The sequence below is a fragment of the Symsagittifera roscoffensis genome, chromosome 6, assembly GCF_963678635.1.
Source record: "Symsagittifera roscoffensis chromosome 6, txSymRosc1.1, whole genome shotgun sequence".
NCBI classification, from domain to species: Eukaryota; Metazoa; Xenacoelomorpha; order Acoela; family Convolutidae; genus Symsagittifera; species Symsagittifera roscoffensis.
In genome coordinates this window covers 50,234,149-50,248,078 of record NC_087067.1, presented here as the reverse complement: position 1 = coordinate 50,248,078, position 13,930 = coordinate 50,234,149, and the positions used below count along the sequence as shown (strand labels likewise).

The following is a 13,930-nucleotide window of genomic DNA, read 5'->3' as shown; positions in this document are numbered from 1 at the left end:
GTTCTAATGTATCCAACTGTTTGTGTATGAGGTGTGATTACAAGATCGTATTTTTTGTTATCTATCTCACAGTTGTGTAAAACGATTGTTTGCTTATTTCCTAGATTTTTGAATGACATAAGGTTTAGGATGAGGGATGCAAAAAGTTGTTAGTTATTTCTATTTTCTTAGACTATTAGTCCTAACGATTTTTTGGTTAGCTTAACCTGGGTCTTTTTATTTAGGGTTGGAGAGAAAGTATATCGATTCCGAGGAATGAATTTTTTACTTTCTCGTGGCTAGTCTAGGCTAAGGTGTTAACTTACTTAATCTTACTTAGGGGTAGTGATTGTGTTCAAGGGTTGGAGAATAGTAAATCGATCCACAAGGTTCAGGTATAATTAGAACGCAAGTAGTTCGTTAGATACTATTTTAAACTTACTAAGTCTAAGATCTATCCTGGGTCTGTTTAGAGGAGGGTTCAAGTGAAGGATGAATAACCGGAGTTCTTCACTGTTTATCTTAATTTGAATGGTTAGTTTTATTTAAAAATTTCTATTAATCTTGGGTCTTTTGGAAGGGTTGGATAATGAATCGACGTTTGAGGTCGTTAGACACTTGCAAATTGTTCTTTTTGATCCAAGGATAGGCCTTGATGATCAGGTTTTAAATTTTGTGAATTTAAGCTTAAAATGGTTTAAATTTATTTAAGAAAAAGATTTAGTATTTTAATGATATTAGTGAGCTTATGATTGCTGTTATATTTAGGTGATGAAGCTGGGACAACAGATGATTTATGATTACTAACAATTTATTGTCATGCTACTAATTTTTTTATTTCATTTTCAATAAATATTTTTCAAATATGTTTTATATAAGACTGCAGAAATTAAGAAAACAATCTGAGATCTTTTTATCAATCGTTATTGTACATTAATGATTTTGCTTAGCGCCTGAAATGATCATGAAGATTGACTTCAAAATTTTATGTTTGCAGATGAAAATCTAAATTCATTGCTAATAAGATTCTAAATATAAAAGTTTGTGTTGGCTTTTGCCGTACAATCATAAAACTATATGGTAAGTTTCTACTTTGTCGTATGTCGTCTCTTGTTCGAGGTCTTTTTCCAATTCCGGGTAGTTCTATTATTGTTCGGAATATTGGCTCTGATCTATTGAGTCGTAGAGACATTTCGATTAAATTATTATCGTATAACATTTTGAAAATGTTTTGTCTAAATTCTAATCTATTTTTGGTTAGTTCTTTTATTCGAGACTTATGGTTGCACCAGATGAGTTAGGACCGATGTGGTTAACTCATAGAGTAATTTCGGGTAGGGTACACCTTCTGCTCGTCACGCTATCTTATTTTCGGCCGGATAGATTCGTGCAACTTCTTAGTCTAATACCGATCCTAATCTTACTCTTATACTTTCTTAGGGTGTTTAACTAGTCTCTGCTAGGCTCAATAGATCTAGGGTATACTGGTTTGTTGCGGCTGCTGAAGTTCTCTTGGAGAGGCAACTAATTTCTAAGTTAAATTCAAATCTCTCTGGTGCTGAAATTACAAGTAATTTCAGCACTTACAAATAAGTGGGTTGTTAGTTAGATGGAATATGATTGGTTAATTTTAAATACTTTACAGTGGTAAAATATCCAATTTATCCAATCATAAAATATAGTTTAGATCAGGTTCCACCGGGTTGACCAAAACTTCTAATCATACAATTTCCATTTATGAAAAACTTCTTGTCATACAATTCCATACAATGCCATACGTACAGAACATTGTATGAAATCTCTATGATGAACATTTTTCTATATATGAAAATTGTATGATAGGTGTTTTTCCATAAACCAAAAAATTTTGATTTTTTTCTTTCTAAATTTAGTTTCTGAAAATTTTTTTGGTTGCCTTTGCAACCGATCACCAGTGACAAAGACCTTGGTTACTCAAAACACCAAAGGTTGGACGGTCTTGCATTTACAATGCATAGCTAACGACCTGAACTTTGCTGTTTTTCACAATTCATATAACAAAAGTAACGAACTTTTATTTTTTGGCAAAATTTTTTTAATGATGATTATTTTAAATTTTTGAATTTTCAAGTTATCAGACACTGATCAAGGCATACATTAACACCCCATAAAACAGAAATAGGAATTTTCAGCAACTTTGAAAAAAAAATTTAAGTGAAAAGAAAATAAAATCCAATTTTATCGTATCCATGACTATGTTATGCACACAAAATAATAAATTTTGCATGCAAAAAAAATTTTTCGAAAAATGTTTGTTTGCGTACGAAATTCGATTTGCGGTTGAAAAAAAAAACAAAAAAATTTTTGTGCCAAATTTTCAGAATTACTTGAAAAATTTTTTGTGTCGCCATCAAAAAAATGCCAGTCATACAATTTCCATATATGGGAATTGTATGATAAGCATTTTTTTCAAAAAACGAGAACCTCAGTTTTTTATCACCAGACTGTTTTATAAGAATCAAACAGCCACAGAAATAAGTTTATACCAGTTTTCAACCATTTTTAGAAATTGTATGAAAATTGTATGACAAGCATTTTTCCACACACTTGATGTATGGAATTGTATGATAACAGTTTTCGGTGTATGGAGGTCAACCCGGGTACATAATCACGGAGTCCGCAAACAAATTTGAAAGTACACAATTTAGCCGTAATAAAGGAATAACAGGAGACCTTGAACTGGCAAACACGATAGAGCATGATGCATATATTGCGAGAATTAATTTCGACACAGCGCTATAATTAGAGTCTTGGTTAAAACAGTCGGTTTCATTACAGTTGACTTTAAAGAAAGATCAGTTTAACATTTTGAAGACTTTAAGTTTCAAAGCTTTCGATGAGTTATTTGGTTAGATCAGGTGATAAATAAAAGTTAGTGTAATTCACCGACAACCTGGTCATCTATTATTTATTCAGATTATGCCACGGATTATCAAAAAACTTGCAAGAGGGTTATCGAAAGTCAGACACCGAAAAATGTCAAAACAAAGCGATGAGATTTTATTGACGAACAAAAACTTGACGTCCTTTCCGAGCAACTCTAACTACTCTCGTCTCTCCAGATTTTGTGTTTTGCTGGACTTGTCCCAGAACCAGATCAAACATCTTGACTTCCTCTGGTAATTGTACATGAAGACATGCTTTTTTGATGCTAGCAGTGGATACAAGTATGATATTTGGGTCCCTTAGATGTAGATGGGTCATTGCAGAAAAAAAAATTGGGCTTTAAAATTTTCCAAAACATGGTTCGCGTTTTTGTTACGACTTTCGATACGAAAGTAACGGAATATTTGTGCTCGGGGTGGGTTTTTTTCTTCAGACAAATTTCGACTTTTTAACTAGCCATTTTTGACAGAATTTTTTTTAATCAATCAAAAGGTATTGTTGTCCTGAGCTCAAATTTGAAAAAATATTTCACCTGTGATCATTTTTCGTAAAGTTATGGGGGTTTAAAGATTGCCATTTTGGCCAATTTGGGACAATTAACGCGCGATATATTTCGCGCTTGTGGTGGTAGTGAGTAGACCACCTAAGATAGAGGACGTTATAACTTATTGTTCCGACTTTCGATACGAAAGTAACGGAATATTTAAGCTCGGGGTGGGGTTTTTTTTTCTTCAGACAAATTTTGACTTTTTAACTAGCCATTTTTGACGGAATTTTTTTATATCATTCGAAAACTATTGTTGCCCCACGACGACCCCCCACCAAGACCTGAACAGATTTCAAATTCAGAAATGGCAGAAGAAGCGGACAGTAGAACCGCAAGAAATGAAGCGGCAACCAGGAGAACAAACGAAGCGAAGGAAGAACGAAGAAAGAAGGGACCCAAAATAAGTAAAAAAGTGTATTATCACGAAGCAGATGCAAGGATTAAGTCAAGGTTATTCTTCGCCTTGGGAAACAAAGGGAAGAAAAGATTCCTTCAGCAACATGCATATACCAACCTAAACACAGTAAAATTCAAATTTTTCCACGATGCTTGCGAACAACTATTGAAACGGGAAAAGAACTATATCATAGAAAGGATGCAAATCTACAACGCATCGCACGGGGACAAGGAAAGCCTCGAATCATTTTACCTCCGCCTAGCAGGACAAGCTTCAAAATGTGGATGGACAGAGGAGATAGAGAAGGAAGTCATTCGCGACATCTTTATTGCAAAAATGAGATTCTCTGACATACATAGAGAACTTTGCATTAGACCAGGAGCCACAGTAGATGATACCCTCAAATCGGCATTACTTCAGGAGAAGGGATACGTGACAGCGAGCATCCTCCAAAAGCAGAACCCATCTACAACGAGCAATTCAGCGAACTTCACAAACTCATCTAACCAGTTTCGGGTCAAACAAGAACCACTGATGTCCATCCAGTCCAAAAACAATGTCCAAAACAGAATGAATAAAGCGCTAGGGAAAGGAAATTTCAAACCCAAAAACCAGCAAGACCAGTCGAACACTCAATCTAAACCATGCTATTTCTGTGGAAGAAGATTCACACCCGAACACAAATCTAAATGCCAAGCCAGAGGAGCAACATGTAGAAATTGTGGGAAAAAGGGATATTTTGCGAAATGCTGCAACTGTATTCAAGTGGCCAATGTCGAACAACCAGATCCAGACGAAGAAGAGGACTGTAACTTCATAGACTCAGACAGTGAAGAGAACCACTCAGTCCCAAAAATCTCGGAAGCATCACTACAAACGGAAACAGTCAAGAATCTAGAAGTAATCAACTCTGCAACGGGGAAAACTAAGTGTCTAAGAACAACGCTAAAAACAAAAGGCTCTTTACTTAGCGCCACCGTTGACACTGGAAGTTCAGCATCATTTGTAAACAAACGTACAGCTCAAACTCTATTGCAGAAAGAACACAACGCAAAAATCATATCACTAGATAAGAATCCGTTATCCACAACGTACGTAGATTACAACCACAAACAGATAAAACTCTTCGGAATGCTAGAAATTGACATTTACTCAAATGAATGGAGACTGCAAGGAGCGAAATTCTTAATTTCCGAGAATAGAACCAGATGTTTATTGGGCTTAGACATCCAACCAGACTTGGGAATAGTAACAACTCAACTAAAACCACCCAAAAATTCAATAAATGCAATTTCAGAAGAGCAAGAAAATGAATAAGTCGAATCGACCTTTTGGAGGAACAAATTTACTAAGAAATACAAGGATGTATTCCATAGATTGGGACGCTCAAAGAACCACAAGGTATTCACGTCATTTGAATCACCATTGATCCCAATTCAGGAAAAAGGCAGAAGAGTGCCAATCCATATTCAAACCAAAGTGGGAGCGGAAATTAAGAAACTCATAAAAGAAGGCCACATAGTAAAACTTGATAAATGCACAAGTGATCATTTCGTAGCTCCAGTAGTCATAACAGCAAAAAAGGACGGCACGGTGAAACTAGCAATGGACGCAAAACCAATGAACTCACAGATCTTCAAAAATAAATTTCAGATGCCAAATTTATTAGAACTACTCGACTCAGCAGCCCAAATAATTACAGCCAAGACAGAGGGCACAGTCTGTTTTAGGTCATTAGATCTAAAGTACGCATTCAGTCAACTCCCATTAGACGAATCCGTGAGCAAACACTGTAACTTCAGCATCGTATGCGGGGAATTTACTTGAACGTATAGATTCAAAACCAGATTTTATGGACTAACAGACATGCCAAAGGAATACCAGAAGGCAATGGACAACACAATCCAAGGAATTCAAGGAGTCTTCTGTTTCTTAGATGACATACTAATAGTATCAAAAGGTTCAGTCACGGAACACAATGAAATAATTGACAAAATCCTGTCAAGGTTAGATAAAGAAGGATTTGCGCTAAAACTCAGCAAATGCGAATTTTCAAAAACAAAATTAATCTGGCTGGGATTCGAGATAGATGAGACAGGAGTGAGACCAAAACACTCGAAGGTAGAAGCAGTAATGGCATTACAACCGCCAAAATCTCTGAAACAACTGAGATCATTCATGGGTATTTTAAATCACATGTCCAGATTTATACCCAATCTCCAAAAAGACACCGAACCATTACGCCCATCATTGAAGGCGGATAACAAAAAAAAAATTCATTTGGAGTGAAGAAGCAAACAACGCATTTAAGAAAACCCTGCAACTAATCGCCAACATATCAAAAACGCACCATTACGATGCCACCAAACAATGTAGGAGTAAATGTGACGCCAGTCACAAAGGATTGGGGGCTGCATTAGAGCAAGAATTGGAACCGGACAAATGGGTACCAATCGCATTCACATCGAGATTTTTGAATGCAGCTGAACAAAACTACAGCACTAACGAGCTCGAACTACTAGCGGTGGTATGGTCATGTGAATTCTTCAGAAACTATTTATTGGGAAACCAATAGCAAATATTAACCGACCACAAGGCCATAGTCACAGCATTAACAGAAAATTGGGGCAACAAAACATATCAGTCCAGACTGACAAGATGGGCAGACAGAATGCTACCATTCGAATATACAATTTCTCACATCGCAGGAGCTAAAATAGGAATGCCTATTACTTATCAAGAAGCCCTAAATTTGAGGCACCACCTATATCAAAATACATACAGTTTGTAGTCAAAGCCATCGAAAACTTTGATGAGGCATGTAGGGTGATCAACACTCCAGCGCCGACAAAAGAAATTGATAAAATCCAATTAGTCAAGGCCCACCTAGAGGAAAACAGGATAATTTCAAAGATATTTCCACTAATTGGGAGGGAGAACGGAGGAAAACACCCAATTTCCAAAGGACACAAGGGGGCGTCGATATCTCGTACAAAGAATTTATCCAATCAGATCCTCGATGCAGAACCGCAAAAAGTAACAAAACATCCAATACGGAAGGAACAAGTATCAACCAATCAGGATCAGATATGCATATGTTCACACATCCGCAAGAGAGCGCATTGTCATGCGGAACTGACACTATCCAAGGTATGCAAATTCAAATCCCTCAAGTACAGATCGGAAATTCATGCGGCAAAAACAACAACCAATCAAAACAAGATATGCAAATGCACAACTCACCACGAGAGAGCGGAAAGTCATGCGGTGAAAATTGTAACCAATCAGATTCGTCAAATTTTGATTTATTCACAACTACGCCATATTTAACCAGTTCACCACGAGAGGGCGTCGTAACAAAATCCAACCAATCAGAAGCAATGGAGTTATATTCAGCCAAAAATAAACAAATTTCCTTGTCCCCGACCTTAAACTTAAACATCAATAGTTCAAATAAATTCATAATCAATCCAACAAAACACAATTTTCAGAGGAAAATGAGTAATTTCATCCTGCCATCCATAAAACAGATGGAAAACCCGATTGAGGAAAGAAATAGAGCAGAAACAAGACAGACAGTGGAGATGATAACCGAGAGCAGGAAAAGGAAAAGGATCAATATCGTAAACAAGAACAAGATGCACTACGCTCGAATGCTGGCAAACTTCAGAACGAACAGAATGAAAAGGACAGTGAGGGTCAACATGATAGCAGATAAATTTGGAAGGAAGAAAGAACAAGAAGCTCCAGTGAACACAAACAAGAAATCATTCACCACAGGCCTCCATAACATACTCGATGCGGATCTATTGGGGGAACTCACGACGGAAGACAGCCAGTTAGGCCAACTAAGGAAACACATCCTAGCGAAGGATAGAGAAGGATTCTTGAGATTGGGCAGCTACATGGCAAACTTTTGGGACGACGCCTCATTAATCAACGACTGCATCATTATTGACAATAGAGTGGCAATACCAACTTGTCTGAGAAAAGCAGTGATGGCCCGATTGCACAGAACACAGCCAGGTTAAGAGGCAATGGTTGACGCGACACAATATCTGTGGTGGCCGAAAATGCATAGGGAGATCATTGATTTATGCCAAACCTTCAGATCATGTTCAGCGTATGGTAAGAACCTTAAAACGTCTAAAACATTCAATTCTGCAGAACCCTTACCAGAATTATCAGAGGTGAACGAGGAATTACAAATAGACCTTGCTGGCCCAATGTTCGATTCTAAGGGAAGAAGAAACTATTCATAATAGTCGCTATTGATTGATTTTCGAAGTACCCTTCTGCCATGATCACCAGGAAGTCGGGGAGCAAAAAAATACTCAAATTCTTAACAAACTACATACACCAACATACCATACCAAAGAATTTAAGGACAGATCAATATTCGGGATTCAAAAATGCGAAAGTAGCAGAATTTTGTAAATCGAAGGGAATAAATCAAATCTTTTGCCCAGTAGGAGACCACCAGGGTATATATTAGTAGAAAGATGTATTCAAACCATAAAAAAAACTAGGCACAATGCAATTGGACCCAAATTTTGAGGATATACAAACAGCAGTCAAGTCAATTTTGGAAGATATTCGAATATCACGTCACAGCATCCTTAAAAAGTCATCTTTCGAACTTCATTTTGGACAGAAACCGAAAAAGGAATGGTCTAATTTCAGGGATAAACTAAAATGTTCGTTAAATCTAGATCAACAGAGACTGGAGAGATCACTATTGAAGCCGGAGGAGATGCGAGAATCGGCGGACTCAAGGACTAGAGTAAAGGTGGTGAAGAAAGGGATGGCAAGCAGAGACGTGTCACCAAAAATGAAAAGGACTGGAGAAGAGCCAGAGAGTATCAGGGCAATGGAAAATCTGGCAAAGGCAGCATCGGACTGGAAATTGCACGAGAGACATCTTTCACACAAGGAGGGATCTGAGGCATTGAGAAAACTGACTGAAAGAAACCCATTATTAGCAGCAAGCCTCAGAAGCGACTTAAATCAAGTAATCTAGAATTCGATCTTATTCACTATCCGGAGGAAGTAGTGGTATACCGGAAAATATTAGACAGGAAATCGGGACGTCCTTTATTCAAGCGGTTTAATGGGAAAATTGTTAAAGTCACTAAGAATACTTACATTACCAAAAATGGGAAAGTAATTAGAAAAAACCACATATCACTTAAACCGAAAATCAAGTCAGCATATTGTTCAGGTTTAGGAAAGAAGACACCAGCCGCAAGCACGCCGAGGAAACCATTACATCAGTGCAGCTCAAGTGGACCAAACAGACCGGTTCATATCCTGCCGAGACCAGACGTCTCACCGGTTTCAACGTCAACAGAAAATTTAGACACGGAAAATATGACACTTGACAGGCCATTCGAGAAACTGGATAGACCACATGCGAAGACGATGAAACTATATTCCACGCTGACGAAGACAGCGAGAAAGAACCCGCCAACTTTAGCTTCCAGATATAAAGCATCGCCAAATGTACTTAAAGAAGTACCGAGTGGAGGAGTAATAGACCTAACCATGTCATCAAGCAGCTCCCCAGAACACGAGGTGCAAGTAGTACCACCAGCAGAAAAGAGATTAGAGGCACAGTCGACAGAAGAATGTCCAATCTCCATAATACCAGCCGGAACAAAAGAAATGCAAATTGAGAATCAAACGAAAGAAAGCATAAACTGTCCAATTCCCTCAGTACCGACAACAGAGAAGAAGAAGACGCAAGACAGTATGGAGGGGACTCAGAGTAAGACGGCAACAGAGAAGTCAAATACTTCACAGAACGAGGTAGAAAAATTAGACGGGAAGATGGGAATAACATCAGAAACGACGGAAAAGAAATCAGAGAAAGATAAATCAGCAGATAGAAGGAAACCAGAGAAGAAAAGGGAGAAGAGAAACGGAGAAGGCGATAACGATTCACAGGTGTCGAACAACTCAAGGTCGTCGGGCAGAAGCAAGCGGCAGACAGAATTTTTCGGAAGCCCACTAAAACATTCGGTAAAAAACGTAGAAGAGAAACAAGGGTCACAAACGATTCCAATTTTGCCAGGGGAAATTCCGTTATCATCAGAAGATACAATGTCACCATCACCGAGAAGGAAACTAAGGAGACCTACATTCTCGACTAGTAAAATGGAACTACAAGGAAAGAAAACTTAATCCCAAAAACTTTTAAACTCATTGACTCAATTTTGTTTATTGTGATCTTGTAAGAGAATTTCAAACGTTGTTGAAATTTTCTAGAGGGGGAAATGTGGTGGTAGTGAGTAGACCACCTAGGATAGAGGACGTTATAACTTATTATTATTAATGTTAGAGATCATTTGAGTAACACTAATTAAAGACCTGTCAATCACGTTGATTGTTCTAACAGCTTGATGGTGCTTAAGAATGAAACTTACTCTGTGTTAACTATTGAGAGATTATAGTTATCTTCTATTCTTTGATCCATACTTACTTATTAAACTTTACTATTAATTCAACTGTTTTATTAGTCTAGTTTTCAGATAAGATTTAGGGATTATCACAGCGCTAATAACGCGTAAGCGGAGAGTTAATCCGTCTTAGAAATCGTTCCAAATTGGTTAAAAGAAACTTATTTGCCATAATTGGTTTGTTAAAAGGAGCAAAATTTATCCTTTTGTACTTTGTATGGCGTGTGGGGGGATGATTTTCATTAAAAAATTTAAAATTTAAGAAAAATTTTTTTTTTCATTTTAGTTTTTTCTTACATATAAATTTTTAATGTTATTACTGCTCCATAAACCTTAAAAGGCAGTCGGAACGTTCAGGGCTTTGCCTTGATACGAGCAGTCTTGTTATTATTAATGTTAGAGATCATTTGAATAACACTAATTAAAGACCTGTCAATCACGTTGATTGTTCTAACAACTTGATGGTGCTAAAGACTGAAACTTACTCTGTGTTAACTATTGAGAGATTATAGTTATCTTCCATTCTTTGATCCATACTTACTTATTAAACTTTACTATGAGTTCAACTGTATTATTAGTCTAGTTTTCAGATAAAATTTAGGGAATATCACAGCGCTATTAACGCGTAAGCGGAGAGTTAATCCGTCTTAAAATCGTTCCAAATTGGTTAAAAGAAGCTTATTTGCCATAATTAATTGGTAACAAGGAGGTAAATCTATCTTTTTGTACTTTAAATGGCGTGTGGGGTGATGATTTTCATAAAAAATTTCAAATTAAAATATTTTTTTTAATAAATTTTATTACATTTAATTTTTTAATGTTATTACCGCTCCATAAAACCTTAAAAGGCAGTCGGAACATTCAGGGCTTCGCCCTGATACGAGCACTCTTGTTTACTTTTGTTTTTGAAGCTTTCGCAAAAATTATGAAACCCCTCTGTCACATTTGATTTATCCTGGGACCCAACTATCTTACTTGTACCCAGCAGAGTTTTAAGATTGGCCAATCAAACATAGAATTTAGAAAGATAGATTGGTTCCTATGGATAATGAGGAGCGGTCGTCTTTCTGTAGCTTTGAGGTTATAGGTTTTGCGATTCCATTTAACGAGTTGGAAAATTGATAATAAATGTTTCATTTGTTAGCTCAGCCTAGGTATCCAAGTCTTTTGACATTATACTCATCTAACAGAAAATATATATATATATATATATATATATATAGCATCCATTTTTTCTAAAGACGGTTTATCTACAAGGTCTAGGCTACGTACTCAGCTCTTCACGGAGAACCGCTGTTGTGCCCCTGCTTAAGATCAACGTGCATTTTTTGCTTATTTTTCTGGGCTGGGTGATGTTGCCTCACCCTCAAGCAGCGTGCACGGATCATGGCTGGCCTCGAACATCCATTTTACCACCACTCCCCTTAATTTAGTGGTTTCTCTGTGCTTCGAACTCTGATCCTGGATGACAATCTAGTGGGAAGTGTGTTCAAGTGCACTCAGCAGACGGACTCATTGCAGAACCTGTCAATCAACCGAAACCAGATCACAAACCTCCCTGTTTTCCTCAACAACCTCAAAAGCTTCTTCCCAAATCTCCTTTGGTAGTATTATTTAAATTATTATAGCTCTTTCTGCGTGCCTATCAAAGAACTTTTTTCTCTGATAAAATTATAATCTATTTTGGAAACAAAAGTATAATAATTGAGGCAGGATGCCAATGGGTAGAAACCTTGATGGGAAAGTTACCAATCATTCATTTTCACATTGCCGGCTTGAAGTTTCCAACCTTTGCAAACACCATTTCGAAACTCCTAACTGACTAAATAAATTTGCAACATAAAAATGAATTGTTTCGGTTGTTGACGTGTCGCAATTCTTAAATATGAATTATGCTTTTCAAGTTAATTTTTTGCAGACTAAATTTCTCACGCAAGTTTTTATTCGGGTTAAAATTTTTCTAAGACTAAGTTTTCTGGTCAGGTTATCAATGATGAACAACGAGGCAGCCCCCAGCTACTTCAACGGGGGGTCCAAGTTCGAACACAATGACTACCGGATGTTCGTGTCCTTCAAACTGCCAGAGCTCCTCTTTCTCGACTGTGAAAAGATCAGTGATGAAGAGAGACAGCAGGGTGTGAACAGATACTCACCTAGACCACGACACACCACCATGCACGAGAACCTTGCATATGATTCATAAAAATTATATGGTAACAATGAAATACAATATTTAGCATGACGTTGTGATTGAAGTATTTTTTTATTATTTCATGATGCAAAATTGTGGCCTTGAGTTTATCCCGCGTTGAGGTGCTTGATTTTTTGTTGTCATAAATTTGATATGTTTTGATCTTCTTGGCCAAAATCGGTATCGTTTCGACTTTTTAGTTTAGTCAAATTTGCTTCTCGACTGCGCTTTATCAACTTAAAGCTGCACTTTCTCGACATTCAAAGTCAAAAATAGGTCGACCACCGCAACCTACGAAAGACTACGTGTACTAAATTATTCCAATTGTATCACCAATACAGCACACAACGGCATCTAATGATGGTGGCAGAGCGCTCACCATTATTGTGCCCCTGCTTGTGGCCTTGCATCATAAAAAATTGAGTTATGTATCTTGTACTGTACTCATAGAGTAATTTCAGATAGGGTACACTGTCTGCTCGTCACGCTATCTCATTTTCGGCCGGATAGATTTGTGCAACTTCTTAGTCTAATAAGTTTAATTCAAATTGTTCTGGTGTTGAAACTACAAATAGTTTCAACACTTTACAAAAAAATAGGTTGCTAGTTTGATGGAGTATGATTGGTTAGTATTTAATATTTTATAGAGTTAAGTATCATAATAATAACCAATGATAAATACTAGTTTAGATCTGGTTCCACCCATCCGGGGTTTAGAGAGTTTTAGTTTTCAATGTTCTTTTTTGTAGTGTAGGATGGATGATGGTGATTTTTCTTTAGAGGTTGCGAGCATATTCTTTTTTCTGGTTTGCAAGAAGAGTTGTTTGGGAGATCGTATCATTATTTCTGATCAGTTGTGATGAGTGTTGAACTGGTAGATAGGAACATTGCGATTCTCAATCTTGTCTGGAAACGGCATGTAGTTTGGCTTGGGATGTAGTGCCTGGTGACTTGGATCTGTACGTATACTTGAACATCGAGATGGCCATTGTTCTTTTGCAATGGCTTTTTTTGGTGCAATGCCAAGTCGTACTTCAAATCCATTGAGTGTCGTGATTGTAGGCAGCATGTCAGGTGGGGTTTGCCATTCTGTAGTTGGAGTTTGATTGGGTTGTCAAGTTCCTTGCTGCTCGTCTTTGGGCTGTATATTATCTATATATTGCATTGCATTATTTACATATATAAATCTTTGTTAATGTTGTTTTTTAGTGATGAACTTGTATTAGTTTTAATCGCAAAAGCGTTATTATTTAGTTCGGTTATTTTTAAGAGCTACTCACACTTGAGTAACTCCCGTCAAAAATAGTGTCGTGGGTGTCACAAAGCGTGGATGTAGCACGGTGGGTGAGGCGGGCTGTAGAGCATGCTGAGGACGTCCTCTTCTGGTGGGTTAGGCCAGAAGTGAGGGTATAATTTCGTGCTCTCTTTTTGAA

At 37.3% G+C, this 13,930-nt stretch overlaps 2 protein-coding genes across 2 annotated transcripts in view; one reads left to right on the top strand and one right to left on the bottom strand.

The window, feature by feature from the left end:
- LOC134847973 (voltage-dependent anion-selective channel protein 2-like) overlaps positions 1–13,930 on the bottom strand; it is a 342,992-nt gene that overhangs the window by 319,470 nt on the left and 9,592 nt on the right. The window lies entirely within an intron of this gene.
- Positions 2,814–12,614, top strand: LOC134848493 (leucine-rich melanocyte differentiation-associated protein-like). Its single transcript, XM_063865968.1, has 3 exons — positions 2,814–3,137; positions 11,740–11,910; positions 12,290–12,614. The coding sequence occupies exons 1-3, from the start codon at positions 2,938–2,940 to the stop codon at positions 12,507–12,509; spliced, it is 591 nt and encodes a 196-aa protein (XP_063722038.1). The 5' UTR covers positions 2,814–2,937; the 3' UTR covers positions 12,510–12,614.

What these genes read in the sequence shown, in the direction of transcription:
- LOC134848493 (XM_063865968.1), top strand. Translation starts at nt 2,938, where the DNA reads ATGCCACGGATTATCAAAAAACTTGCAAGAGGGTTATCGAAAGTCAGA. An exon ending in AAACATCTTGACTTCCTCTG is followed by an intron (nt 3,138 to 11,739) that starts GTAATTGTACAT and finishes CCCTTAATTTAG; the next exon opens with TGGTTTCTCTGTGCTTCGAA. An exon ending in TTCTTCCCAAATCTCCTTTG is followed by an intron (nt 11,911 to 12,289) that starts GTAGTATTATTT and finishes TTTTCTGGTCAG; the next exon opens with GTTATCAATGATGAACAACG.